The sequence below is a fragment of the Diabrotica virgifera genome, chromosome 3 (assembly GCF_917563875.1).
Source record: "Diabrotica virgifera virgifera chromosome 3, PGI_DIABVI_V3a".
In the NCBI taxonomy this organism is placed as follows: domain Eukaryota; kingdom Metazoa; phylum Arthropoda; class Insecta; order Coleoptera; family Chrysomelidae; genus Diabrotica; species Diabrotica virgifera.
This window is the reverse complement of record NC_065445.1, coordinates 7894698-7921205: the sequence shown is the minus strand read 5'-3', so window position 1 is coordinate 7921205 and position 26508 is coordinate 7894698. Positions and strand designations below refer to the sequence as shown.

Below are 26508 nucleotides of genomic sequence, written 5' to 3'. Positions count from 1 at the left end.
TAGATATAATAGAGGGAAAGATGAGGAGGAAGGAGTGTGAAAATAACTCTTCAGAGCAGCCGTAGATAAAGTAAAGATAGTGATGATGATATCCAATTTCCGATTGGGAGACAGCAAGAAGAAAGAAGAAGTACTTACTTGTTTGCTATTTCTCGACATTGATCTAAAAAATTAACAGGCAACCAACCATTCTTTACATCTAATTTTGCCTGGGCTTTCGGTAATCTCTGCATCATCTCTTGAATTTCGGGTAAGAGTACATCACAAAACTGAAAATGCTGTAGTTGTAGTTGAATAATAGACAATTATTCGACTTACCTGATAAAACATTTGCCTGGCGGGTGGAATTGTGTCTGGTCTCAAGATGTAGTGACTTTCGTCCATTTTGGGATGTAATATGTCTTTCCTATAAGCAGCGCGTTTAGCTCTGACCATGATTTTTGTTCCTTCTATAAACAAAAATATAAATACTGTAGTCAATCAGGACTTGGATCATAAACCGGAGATTAAGCCACTTCACAGAACACCAAGCCGGATTCAGACCAAGGCGGTCTACTATTGACTAGCTGTTCAACGTGAAACAAATATTAGCTAAAGCCTGGGAGCACGACATAGATATCTACCAAATCTTTTTAGATTTTCGACAAGCCTATGATAACATACATAGAGATAAAATATATGTAATTATGCAAAAATTTGGTATACCAAGGAAATTGGCAAAGTTAGTTCAAGCCACCATGACTTACACAGAAGCGCAAGTACGAGTTTAAAATGAATTGACAGATCCATTCCAGATAACTAAAGGGCTGAAACAGGGAAATGGGCTAGCACCGACTCTGTTTAATATATTGTTATATAATTTTTATGGGGAAAATTTAGAAAATTAATTTATGCCAAAGACCACAAGATCATAGATTTTCATCGCCCTGTATATGGCCAAAAAATTGTAAATAGTATTAGTTAGTCATAAGCAGTGTTTCGTTGAAAGTGAAAATCGTTCAGTATTAGTGTTTCTATGAACGGACTTATACAATTGATACGGTCGGATTGGAAAGTACATGTATTCGCTTTGAAGTAAACAATACGACATTTATAAATGCTTCTTGGAAGGAAAGACGGTAAACACCATTATTGTTGAGTTTTAGAATATATTTTGAATATATATTCTCCTGGAATTTGACAAAATTTAAAAGTTGTATACAAAATTAATTTGTTCTTAAGAAATGAAAGGCGGGATGTAATGTGTATAGCGGATGTTTTGTGATTGGCGAGAGAGACGAATGGAAGGAGAAAAGAGTATTTGAGTCTGACTTGGAGGAGGAAAAAAGTTTCACTGTGTAGTGAACAACTGGAGAGAGCAGTCCAGTTTTTGAAAAGTAAGAAGTCGGTGTAAAGTGGTGAAATTGGCGGCCGTGTAAGCAGAATCGTGTTGAAACGAAATCGTTGATCGAGTTGAGAAGTTAAATCTCCTTGTGTCCGAAGAAATTCCTGTTTCTGTCTGGAAAGAGTAGCCGGTTGGTATTAATTTGCACAAGATATCGAGCAGAGAGAAAACTAAGGAGATATTTCGAGCGAGTGCTGTTGTTGTTTGTGAAGCAGTTCGGATGGGAAGGATTCTAGGAGCACGTGAGGGAGAATCAAGGACTACACAATCCATGAGAAGAAGTAAAGAAGAGAAAAAAAGGTTAGTCAGATTATTTGTGAAACGGAGAGAGTTGTTTTATATCACATACCATATTTGTTTATTTTTTGTTGAACAGTTCTACAGAGTTTAACAATAGACGACGCTAATATAGAAATAGTAGAACAGCTTACATACTTGGGTGTACAGATAACTTAGAATGGCAGAGAGAAGGAAGAAATAGGGAGACAGATATTGCTTACTAACAAAGCATACTTCTCTCTTTCGCAGTTGTTTGGATCGAAAGACATCCATAGGGAAGTAAAGTTTAAAATATATACTCCCCTACTTTGGTTGATAACATACTCAACAAATTAAGGAATAAAAGGTATAGATCAAGTATATTCAAATGGGAAATAAGCCACAATTTTACCTAAAAATGATTTTATTAACGTTTCGACGCCCAAGTCGGGTGTCGTTGTCAAAATACAAAATAATACTAAATAAATAAAAATGTTGCTTAGTAAAAAATTCTTCTAATAATTTATTTAATCTGACTCATTTATATCGGCAATTCAGACACGTATTATACATTTTAAAGTAGACGACTTTAAAATGATATTGCCAATATTGATGAGTTGCGTTCCTGGGACGACTTTACTAAAAGATAGTTCATTCGATTACATGAAATCAATCCCAACTCAAGAATATCCGCCACAAAAAATCATAGCATGTAATCTGTCTTTAAAAAGACAACCAAATGCAACGGTGGCACTGAAATTCTCGCGTTAGAGATTCCATAGTAAATCACGAGGGAAAACCAGGAAAAACCTCGTGATACTATCCCGACATCGTAAGTATTTGGGTTTACATTTAGTTTACTCTCAAAACTAATACCAAATTCTGACTTGATATTTTAAATAATACTAAAATACTAAATATGTACTAACTCGATATGTTACTGATTTACTAATTGTGGTATTTTCTTTCTATTGACTTCCTCCTTTAATATGGGTAACCACATCCTACTGCATTCTACCGAGGAATTTGCGACACAATTGGTTTCATTTAGCATAATTAGAGCCGCTTCTTTGATTTTTCTCTTTTTACTATCTGCTTCTTTTAGGACTATACTTGAATCTCTCCACTGAACTCTATGTTCATTATCCCATGCGTGTTGACATATTTGAGATCTATCAAATTCTCTATTTTTTATATAAGACTGATGTTCATTTACTCTAACGTCTATTGGTCTTGACGTTTCACCTATATAAAATTGTTCGCATTCACAAGGTATTTTATAAATACAATTCTTTGTTCTTTCTTGTTCACTGTTAGGTTTAGTTTTAGATAGAATAGATCTCAAAGTGTTTGTTGTTTTGAATGTTGTTGATATGTTGAATTTATTTCCTATTGTTTTAAGTTTCTCGGATAGTCCTTTTACATATGGTATTGATATTTTCCTCGTATTATTTCTTGTGAATGTTGTAGTTGTTAAATGTTTAAATTTAATTTAAATTTATATTTAATAAATATTATAAATATTTAATGTTTAAATTGTTAAATGTTTAAATAAATTTAATATTCTTTTAGAACAAAATAGTATACATAATTTTGATAACTTAAATAGAAATAATGACATATTAGCGACAGTTGTCAATCTATCAAATAGACATTTAAATGCAACGGAAAATTTGGTATTGTCAAAAGGTTTAAACTATGCTGTCACTCATCCATCTATTCCAAAATTAGACATAATTAGCGCAGTAGAAAAAATATCCCAGTGTTTACCAACTCATGAAAAAGAACAATATAGGGTACTATGCAAACTTGAATTGGAAAAATCTAATAAAATTGAACAGAACATCAGCAAAGAGGAAATGAAAGCTTTAAAAACTTTAAAAAATGATGACTCCATAACAATCCTACCAGCGGATAAAGGAAATGCAACTGTAATAATGGATAAAGTACAATATGAGGACAAAATTACAGATCTAATTACAAATGGACCTTATACCAAATTAACGAAGGATCCAACGAAGACACTGGAAAATAAAATCTATAGAACTTTATTCAAATTTAAAAATGACCTAACGTACTATCAAAGAAAATTAATGACACCTCATTACAGTAAGACACCACATTTTTATGGAGTACCGAAAATTCACAAAGCAAATATTCCACTTAGACCTATTTGTAGTACCATCAATTCTCCTTGTAGTGAACTATCAAAATTTTTATTAAATATTATAAAACCATTTGCAAATAATAATGACACATTTATAAAAAATACACAACATTTTTTAAACAAATTATCAAATATTGAATTTAATCCAAATAATATTTTAGTAAGTTTTGACATAAAAAGTTTATTTACAAATGTACCATTAGATAAAACTTTAAACTTAATCAAAACGAAATTAGAAAATGATAATACATTAACAACTAGGACAAGACTAAATGTATCAGCTATAATGGAGTTATTGACATTATGTACTAATAATACCTATTTTCAACTAAATAATGAATTCTATAAACAAAATTTTGGTCTCGCAATGGGTTCTTCTTTATCTCCATTATTGGCTAATATATTTATGGAGGATTTCGAAACTAATATCATTTCTAAACAAAATTTAAAACCCACAGTATGGTGGAGATATGTAGATGATGTGTTTTCCATGTGGCCTCATAGATCGGAATTGTTGGATACGTTCCTGAATATTATAAACGATCAAGAAGAGACAATAAAGTTTACAATGGAAAAGGAATACAATAACACCCTACCTTTCCTCGATGTTTTGGTCTCAAAGAAGGATACTGGATATGAGACTCAAGTGTATAGAAAACCAACACACACCAACAGATATCTCAATTACAAATCAAATCATAACATCAACGTTAAAAAGGGAATCATTAAATCCTTATATGATAGAGCCAAAATTACTTGTTCTAACGAAAATTCATTTTTAGAAGAAAAACAATTGTTAACATCTGTTTTATTAAAAAATGATTATCCCATATCGTTTATAAATAAGGAATTGTCAAGATTGGATCGAATGGAACAGAACAACTTAGAATGGGATCCTACAACATTCACAAGAAATAATACGAGGAAAATATCAATACCATATGTAAAAGGACTATCCGAGAAACTTAAAACAATAGGAAATAAATTCAACATATCAACAACATTCAAAACAACAAACACTTTGAGATCTATTCTATCTAAAACTAAACCTAACAGTGAACAAGAAAGAACAAAGAATTGTATTTATAAAATACCTTGTGAATGCGAACAATTTTATATAGGTGAAACGTCAAGACCAAAGGACGTTAGAGTAAATGAACATCAGTCTTATATAAAAAATAGAGAATTTGATAGATCTCAAATATGTCAACACGCATGGGATAATGAACATAGAGTTCAGTGGAGAGATTCAAGTATAGTCCTAAAAGAAGCAGATAGTAAAAAGAGAAAAATCAAAGAAGCGGCTCTAATTATGCTAAATGAAACCAATTGTGTCGCAAATTCCTCGGTAGAATGCAGTAGGATGTGGTTACCCATATTAAAGGAGGAAGTCAATAGAAAGAAAATACCACAATTAGTAAATCAGTAACATATCGAGTTAGTACATATTTAGTATTTTAGTATTATTTAAAATATCAAGTCAGAATTTGGTATTAGTTTTGAGAGTAAACTAAATGTAAACCCAAATACTTACGATGTCGGGATAGTATCACGAGGTTTTTCCTGGTTTTCCCTCGTGATTTACTATGGAATCTCTAACGCGAGAATTTCAGTGCCACCGTTGCATTTGGTTGTCTTTTTAAAGACAGATTACATGCTATGATTTTTTGTGGCGGATATTCTTGAGTTGGGATTGATTTCATGTAATCGAATGAACTATCTTTTAGTAAAGTCGTCCCAGGAACGCAACTCATCAATATTGGCAATATCATTTTAAAGTCGTCTACTTTAAAATGTATAATACGTGTCTGAATTGCCGATATAAATGAGTCAGATTAAATAAATTATTAGAAGAATTTTTTACTAAGCAACATTTTTATTTATTTAGTATTATTTTGTATTTTGACAACGACACCCGACTTGGGCGTCGAAACGTTAATAAAATCATTTTTAGGTAAAATTGTGGCTTATTTCCCATTTGAATATACTTGATTATAAAAATGCCACAAGAAAATAGCTTCAGAACAACATTAAGGTATAGATCCCTAGCTTACAATTCTGTCCTTAACAATTCCACTACAGTAGTTATGTATAGATCAATATCATACATAGATTATCCTTCAGATAATATAGCCAAAATCTTAAATAACATCCCCAACCTTAAACTTTCATTCAAATGTAAAGAAAATATCAAATCTATTTTTTCTCACACCAAAGATAAAATTGAAAAAAACATCAAAAAGTGGTATATATAAATTGTCCTGTGGATACTGCCCTGTTACCTATGTGGGTAGAACTATGCGACCTTTGGAAACACGCATTAAAGAACATTTATCTAAGATTGACAAATCTAGTTTTGGTAATCACTTACATGCTTCTAAACATAACTTCAGTCTCCAAAGAGATAGTAAGATTCTACATAGTATACCCATTAACAACTATACAAAAATGAATTTATTAGAAGACTTAGAATCTAGCAGGGAACTAAAAAGAAACCCTCAAAATTGTGTTAACACCCAGATTCAATTAAATTGAAAATTTGATCCAATCTTTAAGAAGTTTCTTTAATAATTTTGTATTCAGCATGCCCAACAATTGCTCAAGTTTTTTTAACATTACTTTATAATATACTTGAATTTTCTTTCATTGATTACAAATAAGTAAATATTTTCGATTTGGCCTAATTTAATAATAATATTGTTCTTAAAGAAACAGCTTTGGAACTCTGAGCTTGTCCAACAGTACATCTCCTTGGTTTTTTCATCTATCTCACTTCTATATTTGGTCAGAACTGACTGTTTTGTTTTTTAATAATTTAATAATACTTTGATAATTTTGCACATTCAACTTTTTACTTTGAACTTAACGATTGTTATTTAAATTTAACTTTAGAATTTCATATATTAACTTCTAACTTCAAACCAATTTAACTTACATATGACAACTTAGTCATTTTCAAATTTTAATTATTATTTAATAACATAGATGTCGCTAGGAAGTTTGTTTCCGTACGCATCCTGTCATCTTTGCATATTGTCAGTAACACTGTTGATTGTAAAAATGGTAGCCATTTTTTAAAAACACATTAAATGTGATTATTTTATATATTTAAGGGTTTTTACCCTGACCAGTGGTTAGATCCTTTGGTTAATTTTTAAATTAGAATGTGTTTGTTCAAAGTTTTTTCTTCATTTGAGGTAGTTACAATTATAAGACGTAACTTTATAATTTTTTATGAATAAGATTCTTCAACTTAGTCTTTTTATAGGACAAGCTCTGATGATGGTATTAAAAATGCTGAAAGTACTTAGCTGATTTTAATAAATTTATTTACACACTATCAGTCTTTGAAAACATACACCAGTTTCCGTTTTGATTTATACAGGGTGTCCAGAAACTCTACCGACAAACGAAGACAGGAGATTCCTCAGATAATTTTAAGACAATTTAACCCAATTCACCTAGTCCGAAAATGCTTCCTACGGGAGCTAGAGCTCTTTGAAGATGGCGCCTTGTATTTAGTTTTTCTTAAATGCCTCCAGAACGCTTTTATCTAGAAAAACGAAAATTTTCATACATATTTACTTTCCAGAAGTGAATCGATTTCATCCATTGCGAATTTCTAGTATCGGTCATAGGCGTCCGTTTTGGACAAGGCAACGGGATATTTTATCGCATAACTTTTTTGTCTTCAACTTTTAAGCATTTTTGATACTGGATTATTAAATTGTGAGGTATTCTAGTACTAAAAGGTACTCTTACTTTAAGTCGGTAGGACACACCGTTTTCTAGAAAAATCGATTTAAAAGTTTTAGATTTGGGAATTTGAAAAAAAAAATTGAAAAAAATTGAAAAAAAGAATGTGTGTGTACTTTGTACGCACGTAAGAAGTTATACTTCTATTATATGATTTAAACGAAATTAATATACTTTTTATTTATATTTTGTTTAAATATTAAACTAATTTATACTTACTACTTCTCAAACATTTTTATTAGAACAGTGCCAAAAATTAAAATAATAAAAGAATAAAACACACACAAACACATTAAACAAGCCACAAATGATGTCTGAACATTAATTGTCGAAATTTTTTTTAACTAAATACGTATTTTCTGAAAATACAATTATATAATAAATATACTTACAATCATAAAATGTATTAAAAAAAAACAAAAAAGAAAGTTTCTATTGGGACTCGAACCAGCGCTGATAAGAGCGGTTGGTATTGGAATTCATTCGCCTTCTCAGCTTAGCCACGGACACTATGTGTCATTATTTACGAAGATCGACTAACTAAACGGATTAAACTTGTGATATTTTGATATTCTGAAAATTGATCAAATTATTTTAATTTTGAATTAAAATGATTTAGAATTGAAAAAATACAACAAAACATAGAGTAAAAAAACAATATATTAGGTGAATATTGATAGAAATTTTGATGGTAATCAAATTATATAAATAAAAGTATTACATACTATGTATTGTTGGCAGATCAAATAGGTAGGTTTATACCCATGATACATTAACAATTATTACGTACCTGTTGCTTTTAAAAACTATTTAAAAGTCACTACAATATTATAAACTTTTTTGTTTCTGTCCTCACAACAATAAAACTAATATATTATACATTTGTTTACCTTTACCTTTACCTCCAAACCACAGCTGCCATATCGGATAATTTTTGACATGTCATTTGAACATCCAATCAGAACAAAGTTATAATGCGCATGCGCCGATAGGTTTTAACATATAAAAAAATCACCCTCTATCGCCGGTAAAGAAGTATAACTTCAAAAAAAAATAAAAAAACGATGTATTTTACCAACTTAATGCAAAAGTATCTTTTAGTACTCGAATATCTCATAATTGAATAATCTAGTGTCAAAAATACTTAAAAATTAAAGACAATAAAGTTATGCAATAAAATAACTGTTGAACTACCCAAAACGGACGCCTATGACCGTTACTAGAAATTCGCCATTAATAAAATCGATTAATCTCTGGAATATAAATAAATGTAGCAGTTTTCATCTTTCTAAATAGTTTTTTTTTAATCTTTTTTATTATTCGAAGAACAAAAAATTTTCAAATCGATTTTTCTAGAAAACGGTGTATCCTATCGACTTAAAGTAAGAATACCTTTTAGTACTAGAATACCTTACAATTTAATAATTCAAAGTCAAAAATGCTTAAAAAATAAAGACAAAAAAGTTAGGCGATAAAATAACCGTTGCCCTACCCAAAACGGACGCCTATGACCGGTACTAGAAATTCGCAATGGATGGAATAGATTCATTTCTGGAAAGTAAAGTAGCATACCAATTTTCATTTTTCTAAATAGAAGCGTTCTGGAGGTATTTAAGAAAAACTAATTACATGACGCCATCTTCAAAGAGCTCTAGCTCCCTTAGGAAGCATTTTCGGACTAGGTGAATTGGGTTAAATTGTCTTAAAATTATCTGAGGAATCTCCTGTCTTCGTTTGTCGGTAGAGTTTCTGGACACCCTGTATAGAAGTGTGTACAAGTTAAACAGTCTGTTTCTATTTAAAATAATATATAAAACCATCATACGGCCAATAGCAACATATAGTGTAGAAACGTGGATCATGACTGAAAAACAATAAACCTTATTAATACTTTTGAAAGAAAGATATTAAGGAGGATACTGGGACCCATTTGCGACAATGGTATATGGAGAATAAGGTTCAACCGCGAGTTATACCAATATTACAGAGAACCCTCTATAGCAAATTATGCAAAAATACAAATATTGCGCTAGGCAGGTCACCTTATAAGAATGGATAACGACAGAACACCTAGTAGAACGCTTAGCGGAACTATGGTGGGACGTCGGCCAGTAGGAAGGCCAAGAAAGAGGTGGATTGACGAAGTGAGAACCGATGCTAAAGAGATATTGAGGGTGGACAACTGGAGGAGAGCAGCCAGAGACAGAGATACTTAGAGGCGGATAGTAGGGGAGGCTAAGGCCCGACTTATGCTGTAGCGCCATATGAGAGAAAGCCAATCAGGACATGCAACGGCTTCTAGACACCTCTATATGTATATAACAAACCATAGGACCAACGGCCATAAAGACACCAAGAATGTCATACCAACAAAAAATGTGGTAGTGGAAAACATAAAGAAGTACACGTCAACAAAACGAAATTGTTTTGCGAGATGTTTAAATTATGTATTTTGTTCATAGATTACATTCAGAAAGAAAGAAGAATTTTTGGTGCATTTGAAAAACAAACAAATGTGAAAAACAACAAAAAAGTATAAAAAAGAGTACTCTCACCCTAACACGATGCCATGTGTCACAATTCGATACAAATAATGTCAAAAATTTATGAATTGTATGTTTCGAATTGTTCCTGTACTCTTCGAATTCTTCAGATTAGGCCCTCAGTGACTAGTGGCTCTTTGCAGACCTCAAAATAATACACCAGGAAAAAATTAGAACAAATAGGAGATCTTTACAGTTATATATACTTGGTTTAAGAGCCGAAACAAATCATCATCATCATCATCCAACCAATTCACGTCCACTGCTGGACATAGGTCTCCCTCAATTGTTTCCACACTTCACGGTTTTGTGCTGATTTTTGCCAGTTTTTACTAATCCGCCTGATATCATCTGCCCAACGTGTAGGCGGCCTTCCTCTACTTCGTTTATCTTCTCTTGGTCTCCACTCCATCAGCTTTCGTGCCCATCTTGAATCTTTCAGCCTGGCGACGTGTCCTGCCCAGTTCCATTTGAGCCTGGTGATACGTTCTACAACATCTGCGATACCGGTTGTTTGTCTGAGATCTTCATTTCTTATTTTATCCCGTAGAGTTACGCCCAGCATGGATCTTTCCATGCGCCTTTGAGCAACCCGCATTTTCGACGCTGTTGCCTTGGTTAGAGTCAGTGTCTCTGCTCCATATGTCATTACCGGTAGCACACATTGGTCAAACACTTGTCTTTTTAAACCGATCGGTATACTGCTCCTAAATATGTCTCTCAGAGCTCCGTAGGCTGCCCAAGCAAGAGTTAATCTTTTTTTTATTTCGCATGTTTGGTTATCTCTGCCAATTCTAATTTCATGACCCAAGTAAATGTACTTTTCCACTAGTTCTACTTCTTGTTCGCGTATAATCAGCTGCCCGCTAGGAATCAGATTAGTCATAAATTTAGTTTTAGAAAAGTTCATTTTCAGGCCTATTTTCCAGCAGATAGCGTCTAACTCATTTAGCATTTTCTTTACTTCTCCTAGGTCATCAGTTATAAGGACTATGTCATCTGCAAAACGAAGATGATTTAACTTTTCTCCATCTATTTTGATCCCTTTATTGTCCCAGTTGAGCATCTTAAAGGCATATTCCAGAACAGTTATGAATGGTTTTGGCGAGAGTGTGTCGCCTTGTCTTACGCCGCGTTCTATGCTTATTTGTTTGGTTTTATCATGTAACTTAACACTCATTGTTGCCTCTTTATAAATATTATAGATGAGTGTACTGTAACGGTAGTCAATGCGGCATTCATTTAGAGCTTCTAAAATGCTATCCAGCTCTATCGTGTCAAAGGCTTTATGAAAATCCACGAATGCTAGGACAAGGGGTTTATTATATTCTATTGACTTCTCAATTAGTAACTTGACTGCCTGCAGATGGTCGTTTGTCCCAAAGTTTGATCGAAATCCAGCTTGTTCTTTTGGCTGGTAAAAATCTAGCTTCTTTTCTACTCTTGATGTCACTACTTTTGTAAAGAGTTTGTATAAGTGGTTTAGCAGGCTAATGGGTCTATAATGTTCTAAGTCTGTCTTATCTCCCTTCTTATGCAAAAGTATTGTTACTGCGTTTTTCCATTTTTCAGGTATCGACTTTTGATGAAGGCATAAGTTGAAGAGATTTTTTATTTTACCTATAAGAATGTGGCCTCCGTTTTTAATGGCCTCTATTACGACTCCATCTTCACCTGGTGCTTTTCCATTTTTCATTTTTCTCAGTGCTTGATGGATTTCGCTAGTGGTTATCTCTGGTAGTATTTCGGAGCCTTGGTTTATTATTTTCTTTGAAACCGCTTCCCTCAGATTATTTTGATTCAGCCTTTGGCTCCTATATAGTTCCAAATAAAATTCTTCTACGATATTTAGTAAATCTTCTCTGTTTGATGTTATTTCGCTGTTTTTATTTTTTAATTTATGTATTTCGCATTTTCCGTTGGTCAATTTCCTTCGTAAAACTTTCAAACTTTTATTTTCTTCTATGGTTTTCTGGATGCTTTGAGTTTTATACTTCCTTAGATCTTTTCTGATTTCCTTTGACACTTTCTTGTTGGTGTCTCTTAACGCACTTTTTTCAGTATTTTCGCTTCCTCTCATTTTACTTCGCGTTGATTAGTTCTCTAGTTTCTGGGCTTATTTTTTCATCTCTCTTCTTTTTTGGGCAGTTTTTTCGTTGACTTTCTTCAATGGCTCTAATTATGTTTTCATTTAAGCTATTTATACTTTCATCTGAAGTTGTATTTCTTTCCAAAGCAGCGTTTATATGGTGTTGGTATTTATCAATATTTAATGGGGGAGTCCAGGCTTGCAAGGTTTTCTTTTTTATCAAACGATTACGTTCTTTTTTGAGGTCTATTTTTATTGTGACTCTTACCATTCGATGGTCACTTCCTGTAGTAAATTTATTTAGGACGCTCACGTCTGTGATAATCTGTTTTTTGTCGCTGATAATGTAATCTATTTCATTTCTTGTTTAACCATCAGGACTTTCCCACGTCCACCTTCTATGTAGTTTTTTAACGAAAAAACTGTTCATTTGGAACAAGTTATTCTGTAGCAAAAAGCCTAAGAGTGTTTCTCCCCGCTCATTTCTACCTAGAGTTCCAAAATTTCCTAGTGATGTCTCTGCTTCGTCTTCTTTAAGGCCTAATTTTGCATTAAAATCCCCACACAGGATTGTAAAGTGGGTGGGTGTGTCTTTTAGAGCTACAGATATATCATCATAAAAGTCTTCAACTTCTTCGTCTGGATGTTGTGTTGTTGGAGCGTATACCTGGATAATTTTCAGTTTATACCTGTTGTTGAGCTTTAGGGTTACATAGGCAACTCTTGTAGACACACTTTTTATATCAACTACGTTTTTCTTATGTTTTTTATGGATGAAGAAACCGACCCCTCCAACTGATTCGGTTTCGGAGCCAATGCTATAGAAGAGGTGTCCTGATTTCAGCGTCTTTAAGTTTTCACCACGGTGTCGTATTTCGCAGACTCCTATTACGTCCCATTTAATTTCTTTGATTGCATCTTCCATTTCGAAGAATTTTTCTTCTGACAATAGAGTTCTGGCATTATAGGTGGCAACGTAGAATGAAAAGGGTTTACGTATTTCTCGTTTCGTCAGTTTTTTGTCCCCCCAGAATCCTTGGGACAGACTGATAAATCAGTGTGAGACTCTGGATTTATCCTACTCACCTGGGGTCTTTCCGTCTTTGTTTTAAAATCTGACATTTCGATTTATTTCAGGGGATGTTGGCAACATAAAACACCACGCTTGCCGAACGGGTTGGTGAGTCGCAGTATAGAAGCCAATCAAACTGCTGCAGTCTTGCCTCCTACTATCCAATATTAGGCCGGTCCTGGATAAATTTCCATACGCCCCAACATGGTACTGGAAATGCTGCTTACCATTTTCAGGAATATTTATCGACCTTCCGGTCTAGATCCGTAATGTTCAGCGTTAACAGGGGCACCTCGTGTAGGATGTGGCTCTTCACCACGCATTACGGTCTTCACTAGAGAGAGGCTAAGGCTCCACTTGGAAGAGCTATATTCGCTTCATCTAGCCCTGTGAGCTTGTGAGGACCAGTGTTCAGTCAAACCGATACAAAGGTACTACCTCTCCAAGCTCACTAACCCCCCCGAAACAAATAGTTTTATAAAAATGGTGTTGAATTATTAAAAAAACGTTCATAAATATAAATAAGCATCGCATCTCATCATCAGCCTCTCTCAATCCACTACTGCACATAGGCCTCCCCTGTTTGTCTCCAAAGTGTTCTATCTTGTGCTTTCTGTATCCATTTTTTTTTGTTGTCTTTCGTAAGTTGTCTTGCCATCGTGTTGGTGGTCTTCCTCGGCTCTTGGTCTCCATTCAACTAGTTTGCGAGTTCACCTTCCGTCCTTCATTCTGGCAACGTGTCCAGCCCATTTCCATTTTAAGTTACAGCTTCTTTCAATGACGTCTATGACTTTGGTCTTAGCTCGTAGATCTTCGTTTCTAATCCTGTCTCGCAGAGTGGCCCCTATCATTGATCGCTCCATTCTTCTCTGCGCTACTCTTAGTTTTTGTGCGTTTTTCTTTGTGAGCGATAATGTTTCTGCACCATAGGTCATCATCGGTAGAACGCATTGGTCGAAAACTTTTTCTTCATGTTAGTTGGAATGTCACTCTTAAAAATGTTCCTAAGAGCTCCGTATGCTGCCCATCCTTGTATTATTCTTCTGGATATTTCGGGTTGGTTGTTTGATTGAATAAATAAGCATCTATTGATGACTAAAGTCAAATTTTGGCAATGTTTTTTTTATTTAAGTTGGAACTTATATTGAATCGGAACTATTCGAAAAAACTTTTATTGAAAACTTTTTTGTTAAACCTATATACATGTTCATCCGGCTCGAAGGACCAACAATTTTAAATCAATTAGACGCGCGCCCCAATGTTAACAATTAACAATTTAATTGGCACTAACTTACCACTTTCTCTGATTCGAAAATCTAAAATTTGATAAATTCTACTGCTCAGGTCAACTCTGGGATCATAACCAAGCCTAGTCCATATCATTCTCCACGGACCAGTTGACCATAAGTAAGCGTTTGCCGGTAGTAATATCTTAGACATCTCGTTAGTGAACCCGATTTTGTGTTGAATTGCAGCTTTGGTCCACATTGGCCTCTCATCGAAAAGCTACAAATGAAAAAAATCAGTTCTCGGTGTCGTACTGAAAAAGTATTTTATAGATGCAATACCCAAACCAGCCTCTGGACTGAATCGGATAAGCATCCAGCTGTTAAAAATTTGGCCGATCAGACAGATTTTTACCACGCAATTTTGAGTTTAATGTGAAATTTGGTAAGGTAATAAAAATTTGGGCACCAGAGGGTTAACTTACAAAACGACATAAATGTTACCTGCTTTATCTTTTCATAAATTTCTTCTAAGCACCTTTCCTGGACAATCTTAAATATAGGTTCCTTAGGTCCTTGAGGTATCTCCAGATTTGGATCAGTGAAACTAACTATATATGACAGTTGCTTAGATGACGGATTGTCCTTTTTCTTTGGTTCGAACATTTTAAACATAGTATTCGTATTAGCACTGGGTACATCTAAATTAAATTTCTCGTCTGCTTTCAAGTAAAGGGTTTGGTGTGTTATATCGTATCGACAAAAGTTGTGAGGTAGTAGAAACAGTGGCTGGTTGACAGCTTCTTTGGATCTGTAAAAATTTAATTGATTATGTATAAGGCAATTTCTAGGAAATCTACAATTAAAATCCAAAATCTGGCTCTGAAAAATATAGTAATAGTATAGTAAGGCCGAGTCATCTACTCTACATCGAGCCATTTGCGCAGTAAATGACACAACACCTATCAAACTGAGGTAACCAGAAATGCGCATAAACCACCTTACAAAGGACGAAAAAATGCGCACCTGGATGGGTAAACCTCTGAACGGGCGACATCCCAATGAGGTCAGCCAAGACTATGTCGACAATACAGCGTCGAACTATTGGTTGACATAAGGAACGATATTCCCTGAAACAGAAGGTTCATTACTAGCCATTCAGGATCAGGTTATACCAATCAAAAATTACCTGAATGGGACTTCTCCATCAAGCTGGGACTTCTACAAAGGGACCATCTCCCATATTATCAATACGTCCTGAGAGTATGCTTGAGAATGACAACTACAAGCTATACTGGGACCGCACTGTGCTCACAGACCAAACAGTGGCACATAATAGACCAGATCTCGTACTAGTTAATAAATTAACAAGACAAACAACACTTATTGATGTGGCGATACCTAACAGCAATAATCTACGTACTAAATTTACTGAAAAGATTGCCAAGTACAGAGATCTGGAAATTCAAATACGAAGACAACAGAGAATGCAAAGTACCCAGACAATACCAATTATTATGTCTGCTACTGAAGTCATTCCGAAGAACCTCCTCAAAACATAAAAAACCTCGGTCTAAATGAACATCTTTATAAGACCATGCAGAAAGCTGTACTACTCGCGACGGCCAGAAGTGTACGAAAATTTTTGGGAGATACACCTGCATACCAAGTCACCTAGGGCTTGATAACATGGAAAGAGTCCCACCAGAGCTCAATCCTTTTGATACCCTAGGTATTTGGGGTGAGTCAATTTTTCCCCCAGAGGGAGTGTGAGCCGTATGGCTAAATCTATATAGTGGGTAATCGATGCTAGAAATAGTAACAGATGCTATAGAATAGTAATAGATGCTAGAAAAAATGGGCACAATAGTTGCTATAGACATATGTATTGTCATAGTCATATTTTATTGATCCTTTAAGATAGTGGTGTGCAAACTTTTTTAATGGGGGGCCACAAAGTTCAAGAAATTCTATAGGAGGCCAGAATTATCGAAAAAATGCAACTTGTGTTAAAGCTACTTGTCATAACATACTATCCATGTCGATGGACCCTCGGCGGGACGGATTAAATACTTTTGCGGGCCAGAGTTGGCTCGTAGGCAGTGACACTGCTTTAAGACATTAAAAATGTATAGGATACATCATTACAAAATTCAGTATAAAAAACAACATTAATTTGTATAGTACAATATTAACAGTGTAACAAAACTCACAAAACATAAAATAAATAAAATTACATTTTTTACAAATGAAATATGAAGCTACTGCAGTTTGTCCTCAAGATACAGTAAGGTCTCGTTTTGTGCGGTGGTGGATACGTTCCACAGAAAAGCGCATATAAAAAAATCCGTGACCCGTCAAAATAGCCCGGTTAAAACAGCCCCGTCAAAAAAGCCCCAACACAAAATAGCCTCGACAAAATCGCCCGCAAACAAAATAGCCCCGACAAAATAGATCGCACACAAAATAGCCCCGGTCAAAACAGCCCCGGCTAAAACAGCCTCTTATAAACAATTACATAATTATTTATATAAGGTGTCCAAAAACTTTTTTTTAATTTAAATTATTTGACAAAAAGGAAGAATGTATTTCATTTATTTAGTTTAATATGCATTTTACTGTTGCCCGAAAACAGAAAAAATGTTTATATCATAAATTAACATTGATTTTCACTTAACTTAAATGTTCAAACTTCCAAGAGGCAGGAAAGACAGGACTCGAGTTCTCTGAAAAGACAACTTTTATTTAATGTGGTTAAGATAAACATCTGAATAGAGGATAATTACTATTTCCGAAAAAATGTATTTTTAAGGAATTATTTCATGATGAATTCTGAAGGGAGCTTTTTTTCGGGGCTATTTTGTCGGCGGGCTATTATTCCGCGGCTATTTTGTCTGCAGGATATTTTGTCGGAGCTATTTTGTGTGCGGGATATTATGTCGGGGCTATTTTGTCGGGGCTTTTTTGACGGGGCTATTTTGACGGGGTACCAAAAAAATCGCATAAAAAAAGACTTAACTTGCATTGAAAAAGTAGGGATACGTTCCGTTGTTTTCTAAAATCACATAAAATGTTGGACGTTTTTCCACCAAAAATTATATGTCTTTGATGTTTTTGTTCTCCATTGGGCCAAATAAAATCTTAAAGAAGAAAATTAATTTAATTAAAAACGCAGACTAATGTTACTCAGATTGCATGCAAAAACCTCTTTTAATGGAATATAAAACTTTATGACACTTAATTAAATGTTTCAATCCGGAAATCAAAATGTGCTTTATTATACTGCAACTTGAAGTCAGCAACATTTAAACTCTTAAACACTGTCAACAACATTTAAATTTAATTTCAAAACAATTACAAGTTATACCTTTCAATGCGAAACTCAGATTGATGTAATAGCTACATGCTACATCATGTCACAAGGGGAATACCCGAATGGTAGGGGAGCAAAGTATGCTAAATGTGCAGTCACTCGATCGCTATGGGGACCAATTGTATTGTGAAGAGTAGGTCCTAAAACCAAAAAAAGTTTAGTTAAGTTTTCCATTTTAGTGGGCGCTTGCCATTTTTTAAGTTAATTTTCCATTTCCAACAATCGTTTTTTCCGATTATAACGCCATCTATCCATAATTCGAAAAAATATTTCGAATAAAAGTTACTTATTTTTACGTAAGGAATCCAAATCTGCAATAAAAAATGAGGGCTCCTATTTAAGATTTTAAAGTAACCCCCCACCCCACATCTATGGGGGGTCGTGTTTGGTGCCATTCGATAGATTTTTCAAAAATATTGAATAAGTGTATTTTACAGTTTTTCGATCTGATGTTCATTTCGCGAAATATCGCGGGATTCGTATTTAAAATATTAAATTTACCCCCCACCCCTCTCCGTGGGAAGTCGTGTTTGGTATCATTAGATAGATTTTTTAAAAATATTGAGCACATATTTTTTAGTTTTTCGATATGTCATTCATTTCGCGAAATATTCGCTTTTTTCTTGTGAATCTTTGGGACTCACCCATTTCCTTACGCCCGGCTCAAATCGTCAGATTTTTTAAATATACACTCTTTTGCATGTACTTAACTTACCTTATCTTAATCTGACAATTTCGAGTTTTTTTAAGAATAGATTTTTTTTTTCGGGCCCCCCTTAACGAACTCACCCGTGTTAAGAGCCAATCTATGGTAGAGGTACATCTGCAGGATAGCAGGTTTCTCCCTATATGCTAATCTGACGCGCTCGAGTAACTGCAAAAATCCCCGCTTGGGCTCCCATACCAGAACTGCAAACCCTCAGATTACTAACATCTGGATGGGAATAGTTTATTAATTACTACTATTTGTTAATAATAGACATTTTTTGATGAAATACAAACCACACAACTTCAAAATCGCATTAAAATAATCCGCATACAAAGAGACCTTACTGAATTCATTTATAGAATAATAGGATTTTTTAAGAGTAAATCTTTAACATTTTTTTTTAATTTCGCGGAAAGTGGTATTTCTTTTACAGTTTTTGGCAAAGGTAGTTTTTGGTATAAAGTCAGTCCCATCTGAAACAATTTTGAAATTTCGATGTTCTGTGTTTTGGAACTTGTAAAGATTCAGCACTTCTTGTATTATGTGACGATAATATAATTTTATCGTCTAGAGTACGCCAATGAATTAAGTAAAACACGTTTTTGTACTGTTTCGAACGATATAAAAATCGGATCGAAAAGCCTAGTTGATTATTATTCTTGGAGCGTTGATCGAAGAATAATAGACAACAGCGAGGTACAAGAGGTGAGTTTATGTAGGTAGTAGTTTCTGATCATTTCCGCTGTCGTTTTGGCGAGCTGAGCGAATCCGACAGTTTTCTTCTTACCTGTCCTTTTACCTATCCTTATATGGGCTGTGATCGTATATCCTTTATATGTCTTTTCAATCCGGCGAGGTGAGCGGGATCTCCTTTCTCCCCTTTCCTTATACATTCATGTCGTATTAATAAAAGCAATTCCTATTTCGCACGATCGTCAAAATCATTCATTCATGTACAAAAATATCGTCACATCGGCCCGAACAGTAAGCTCGATGCGTAGAAATTATAAATATATTTTATTAACGAACTTAAGGCTAGTTATCTTATCTTCTGTTTATTTTGATTCCAAATAAAAATGTTTTAAAAAGCGAACTCTTTTTCTTCGGCTGATAGTTACCTGGAGCAACAACAACGCAACGACCTCATAATTATAATAGTGATTATCTGAATTTACTGAATATGTATTGATTTCCTCTTTTACATAAATTAAACATTTATAGATGTATAGGTAGTAGAAAGTTGGGCTTGCCCGTGAATAAATAAATAAATAAAAAATAAAATAAAAATGTATACCATTTTTATAAATAAACCATATTTTTATAAATTACCAATAACTAAAAGTTAAAATTTGATGTTTAATAAAAACTGGTTTACACGATTGTTGATAATCCAAATTAAAAATTTTACGTATAATTTTTTTGTGTAATGAACACTATGTTACTATCTACTGAGTTCCCCCATAAAATTACATTATAGGACATGTGGCTGTAATCATTGACATTCTCTTATTTTACATGTATCAACGAGATAGATAGATAGATAGATATTTATTTATTTATCATAATAGATAATACACAAAACAAAAACATTGCACTCCACACCTGTACAAATTACATAAGAATTGTCAAGGCAAGGAGCGCTGTATAATTAGCATAAAGTATTACAAAAATTAAAAACATGAGACTAAACAAATAAAGAAATAAGCATTGTCAAATTAAATTAATCAGAAACATTCAATATATAAATAAAAAAAGAAAAAATAAAATAAAAATAAAAACACTGGAAGAACAACAAACATTGCCAATTGGTTTCTAGGTCTTAGTTTTAATATAATGGATTAATAATCTCTTAAAGATAGTTGCATTATGGCTATTTTTAATGTGATAAGGTATATTATTGAACTGTGCAATTCCTTTATGAAACAAGCTTTTCATTGAACTGGACTTGTTGGTTGTTCTAACATAAAAATTTATTGAATTTGCAGCTCTAGTGCTATGCTCATCAACATTTGCTATCGGGACCAACTGACTGTTCAAATACTCAGGCAATAAATGGTTTACCATGTTAAATAAGAATGTCATAGATTGGACATACATAAAATGTTCAACTTTTAACCAATTTAAAGTTTTCAGCATATCTTGAATTCGAGTATATCGATTGCATCTCAATATTACTCGCATAGCCTTATTTTGGAGAATTCGAAGCCTATCATAATTAGAACATCCTGTATAAATCAATGAACAACAATATAAAAAGTGAGGTAATATTAACGAATTATAAATTGTTAATTTAGTTTGAAATGTCAAAAATGGTGATACTCTTCGAAAAAAACCTATTTTTTTCCCTATCTTTCTGCAAATGTAATCAACAGATCCTCGAGCGATAACCTCAAAAAACATGTCAAAATTAGATAGATGACCATAGACCACAGAGCTGGATTGAAACAAATAAAAGGGGCCTGTGTCCAAAGATGGATAGATTAAAGCTCTAAGATAGATAGAAGACAGATCAACGAGATCTATACAAAACAGTACCTCTTGTCAGGAAAAATGCATTTTTTAGTAATTAAAACTCATACTTACGTAGTATTGGAAAATTCTCGAGAATGAAAAATCGGAGAATATTCTCGATATGGAGAATTCTCTGAGAATGAACCCCATGATGCGCTTAAGCATATTGTTGAAGATGGAAAATAAGGTATTAAAAATCATGATCTTATATACAAAATTATGAGACGAAACAACAGTGTTATTTGTATATAAAAAATACAAAAACAACGGAAAACACAAAATTTCTTTGATAAAAAAATTAAATTTTCTTCTTAACAGCAAATAATCGATGTGGTATGATAAAAGATGAGGCCTCATATTCAGAAACTATTTCTATCATTAGCTCATCCTAGTCACCTACATTCTGAATTTCAATGTATTGATAAGAAATTATGGGATTTTGTTTTTCACGAGTGGCCAGCTCAGCTTGGTCTACTTCTAACAATTTTAAATGGTGAGCAATAAAAGTTACCTTACGAGCCCGTTCAGCAGTGAGCCGGTTTCTTTTAGAGGAGTGGATAAAAAACCATAAGTACTGAAACTTCTAATGAACTATTTTAAATGGGAAATAAGCCACAATTTTATCAAAAAAATGAATTTATTAACGTTTCGACGCCCAAGTCGGGTGTCGTCAAAATACAAAATAATACTAGAGTATTATTTTGTATTTTGACAACGACACCCGACTTGGGCGTCGAACCGTTACTAAATTCATTTTTTTGATAAAATTGTGGCTTATTTCCCATTTAAAATAGTTCATTATAAAAAGGCCACAAGGAAATAGCTTCAGAACAATACTGAAACTTCTTTCAGTCGCTGCACTGGATGAAGGCATGCTTAATATATCAACTGCTATTTTAGTTAATTTTGTTCCGAAACATGTACCTTTTCACCATATGATTGGGTCTAGTTTTTCAATTGATTTTACAACGTATGGTTTTCCAAAAAATCCCTCCTTAGACCGATAAAGTGTCAAATCTGCCATTATTTCAGCCGACTCATCATCATATTTTAAAGTTGCTAAATTATCTTCAAACTCAGTTTCCTCAACTTGTTCTTCTCTGCTTAAATGAACACCATTTTAAATATTTGCACGTTAATATTGCACCAAAACAATAAATATTGACACTGTAAACACCCTTCCTAGAGGTTCACGGCAAAAACAATATACCTGCATATTTTTTAAATTATAATAATTTGACCCGTATCTAGTTTTTATTTTTGTTTCGGTTTTTGAAAATATAGGAAATTTTTGCCGAGAATATTCTCGAGAGAATTTTCTGGCCGAGAATATTCTCTTGAGAATATTCTCTTCTAACATCACTATACTTACGTGAAGTATTCTAAGTCAGCCAATTTTTTTGGCATAATGTCATAGTAAATGAATTCAGTAGATCCTGTTTTATCATCTTGTACAATAGGTAAGTACTGAAAGTCTACAGTCCCTAAAAAAGTAAAATACAAAATTACCAACAAGAAATACTTTGTTTTAAATCTAAAGAAGAAAAATATTTGAATCAGTAATTTTAAAAACGACATATTGTCAAAAATAACTTTAACATTTTTGTGGAGTTGGTACCAGCCTATACTATTTTGTGAAAAAAATCACACTAATCCGACTCCCAAAGGCATTGCATATATAAGTAAGTACCAAGTCACAATTATTGCCCCCTCAAACAATGTACCTAGTGCATTTAAAATGGATTTTCTCAAAAGTACTTCAGTGGATATATATCGTTTTTAAAATGACCGATTCATTTATTTATTACAATAGCAGAATGAGAAAACTGGAAGATTTTGAGATGTGGCTTTTTAGGAGAATATTGAAAATATTGTGGACCGGATCATATTACGAATGAAATGGTGTTACACAGAATAAGAAGAGACAGAGAACTTTTGACCACCATTAAAAAGAAAAAAACAGCATACTTGGGGCAGATACTTGGAAATAATAAGTATAAGTTATTACAGCTGATTATGAAGGGTAAAATTAAAGGAAATAGGGGTTCTGGTAGACGCCAAATATCCTAGCTGAAAAACATTCACGACTGGACCAGGTTAAACCAACGAACTGTCAATACTGATGGAATAGGCATGAAGAAAATTAATGCCGCCAACATACAAGAGAGAGGTCCTAGAGAGACAGAGAATTTTTCAGGTAAAATTTGACAGGCCATGTAATTTCAGTTGCTTATATCAACTTAAATCGGGAAAACAGACCTCATATTTTTTTAACTTTATTAACTTAACTTAATTTTTAAATACTGCCTATCAGCCCTGATACCAAGTTAAAAAATATGAGGTCCATTCCCGATTTAAGTTGATATATTATACGGCCTGTCAAATTTTACCTGATTCTTTTCTGTCTCTCTCAGGACCTCTCTCTTGTAAGTTGGAGTCAATCTTGCTTCACTATTTGAATGGGACAGGGCCATTCCATCCGTATTGACAGTTCATTGGGTTAAACACACAGATGTTTTTCAGAAAAGCAGAAGATATAGACGAATTTGCAATGGTTGTAGCCAACCTTCATTAGTGGAATCGGCACTAGAAGAAGAATAGCAGGATAATTCACAGGGCAGTACGTGAACAGAAAGAACAAAAAACTTTAATTACATAAATAAATGGAAATAAATTTAATCTCCAAGTACTCACTGTTAAACTTAAAATTTGTGGCAGTATACCCAATAATCTCATAGTCATACTGTCCATCCTTTTCTTTTACTTTTATTAATAAACTAGGGTTGTCATATCGATCAGATGTACAAGGTTTGTTATATTTGTTGTCTGGATGAAATCGCAGTTCCAGTTTTTTTCTCTCATCCACTATAGCCTAAAAAAGCAACAACTGTAGGTATTTTTATTCTGTTTATCAATAATATACGCAATAGAATGAAGAATACTAAATGTAGGATGTAGGGTCTAAAACACTACCGTGAAATGGGGTGAGATTGATCAAATTTAACTTTATTTGATTTATATTTTAAACGTTTTTGTGTATGTTCTATATTTAAACACTTCACGTGTTATATTAATATCTAAAGAGTAGTGATTTAACACTAGTTTTGTTTTAATTATTAAGAAAATGCACTTATCTCATAAAAAAAGGGTGATCAATCTTAGACCCGTGACTGGGGTGAGATTGGTCATGATGATTTTATAGCATGAAACAGTAGTGCTTTTAAATAGAATATGATCAATCTTAACCCTGACTAATTCGGTCAGATAATTTTTCGAATTTTTACAAAGGGGTGAGATTGATCATGCGGGGTGAGAGTGATCACACTATTTTTATTGTACTATTCTTTATTTATACAAAAAAAAAACATATTTTAATAACTAAAAATGCAATTCAGAACAATTTATAGAAAAAGAAAATTTGATTTAACATTCTTTTACATTAATTTCTCCGCGAAAATGATATTGTTGTATCCTATCAGAAATCGTCTCAAGTGTCGGATCTGGTAGTAAAGCAATTACTTCCTTGAAGGGAACAGTGGATATGTCATTTTCAATTATTTTGAAAATCTTCCTCCGTCCTGCTGATTTAAGGCCTTGAACTTCGATTTCTTCTCCTTCTAAAACTCCTTTTATCTGACAGACATAGCGAATTCCTTCTTTTTCCGAGAACCAGACAAAAATCTTACTGACAGGAATTTTCGTTTCGTGATGTTTTCTAATGAAGAACAGAAATATTTAACCTCCTCTTCATCTTGGCTAATATCAACATCACTGTTGCTGTCATCTAATTCCAGGTTTTCATTTGAATCATCGTCACTGGACTCCTCTGATGGTTTAGGTGCTGTAACACTTTGACCAGGTTCAGCTGCTAACAGTTTTCCTTTACGTCTAGGTTTTTCAGAGCCGAAATTGTACCTCAAGTCTTTCAAAAAGTTAGTAAGAGAGCATCTCTTGTGGTAGCTTTTCCAAAACTCGATTGGGGTTGAATGGTGCAATATCACATGCTTCAAAACTAGAAAGTAAGTTTCTTTTTACAGCACTTTTCTCTCCGTCTGGATTTTTAGGTGGTACTTTATTCATGATTTCAAGTGTTTGCTTTAACAGCTTAGGAAATTAATTTTTCGGAATGCCAGAGGTTTTGGAATTTTGCATTTTCCATGATGTTAAAGTTTTCCTCCAGCTTTCTTGGAAGGGCCTGAAGAATGTGATATCCAACGGCTGGCAAATATTAGTAGAGTTGGCTGGTAAGCATGCAAATATTATATTATTTTCTTAAAATTTTAAATTAATTTCTGCAACGTACGTAAGGTGGGGTGAGATTGATCACTTGATCAATGTCACCCCATTCAATATTATCCGCCATCTTAAAAAAGCTGGCGTTAGCTAAAATGCTAGATACTTAAAATTATTATTACAGAACCATAAAAAATAATTTTATAACACTAGAACTAGCGAACTTACCTCGGTTCTTTCTCTACCATCAAAAGTACACAAACTATAAAAATAGGCCAAAACTATGGTTAATTTCAAAGCAACAGAACTTCTTCCCAATGCCAATTGCAAACTAACAACGACGTGAATTGATCATAGTCAAGATCCAAGAAATGAACAGTGCCACGTACAGAAACAATTTTACATTGTTACCGGTTGTATCTACATATATGTGATATAATGACAAATGATCAATGTCACCCCGGGAGATCAATCTCACCCCATTCTACGGTACCAGAAATTACTAACCACTAAATTAGTAACAGGAAGTTAAAAATGCATTGAAACAAATGAAAAATGGAAAATTTCCTGAAGATGACGAAATATCAAAAGAGATGAATACAGCTAGAAGTCAAACTACTTTGGAGGCAGTTAAAATCTTAATGAACAAGTGCCTCTTAGAGGGGGCTATTCCAATGACTAGATAATTCAACAACATCTAAGCAAAAATAGGGAGACACTGGCAGCAAAACGTACAAAACAAAGAAAAGTGGAAAACTCATGTGTAGGGCTTTATACAGGAGTGGAGGCAAATTGGCTCAGAAGTGGTCACAATGATAAATAAAAAATGCCATAAAAATGCATACAGAGGTATGCAGAAGAAAATGTTTTCTTACCGTTTCTATGCTGTCTATTCCTCCTACAGTCTCAATAGCATTTGATACATTTTTTACAAGACCAGGATATTCTATTCTTACAAGTTTTCTGGGCAGTTTGTATACAAAACTTTTATCAACAGCAGTCAAATTTCTACTTGTTGATTCTTCCATAACTAGCTTGCACTAAACTTTTTAACTAATCTTTTCCTTCAATTAGTAATTTAAAAACTAATAAAATAAAAATAATTACATACTTAAATTAAGCTTAAAATGTTTGTTTTGAAAATGTCAGATGTGATGTCAGGGCCCTGATTCTAAATCAAATTTCGA

General features: G+C 33.5%; 1 protein-coding gene across 2 annotated transcripts in view; it reads right to left on the bottom strand.

Moving 5' to 3' along the window:
* LOC114330105 (general transcription factor 3C polypeptide 5) overlaps positions 1–26508 on the bottom strand; it is a 34135-nt gene extending 7627 nt beyond the window's left edge. Inside the window, exons 1-7 of one of the 2 annotated variants that reach the window (XM_028279423.2) lie at positions 26197–26508; positions 23783–23960; positions 22461–22572; positions 15000–15306; positions 14565–14775; positions 319–449; positions 139–269 (exon numbers count right to left, since the gene is read on the bottom strand). In XM_028279423.2, coding sequence (XP_028135224.1) covers positions 139–269; positions 319–449; positions 14565–14775; positions 15000–15306; positions 22461–22572; positions 23783–23960; positions 26197–26349 — 1223 coding nt within the window. In that variant the 5' untranslated portion in view covers positions 26350–26508. Of the gene's footprint in view, positions 1–138; positions 270–318; positions 450–10120; positions 12236–14564; positions 14776–14999; positions 15307–22460; positions 22573–23782; positions 23961–26196 lie in introns of those variants that run through there. The other variant, XR_007697382.1, reaches the window with a different exon arrangement.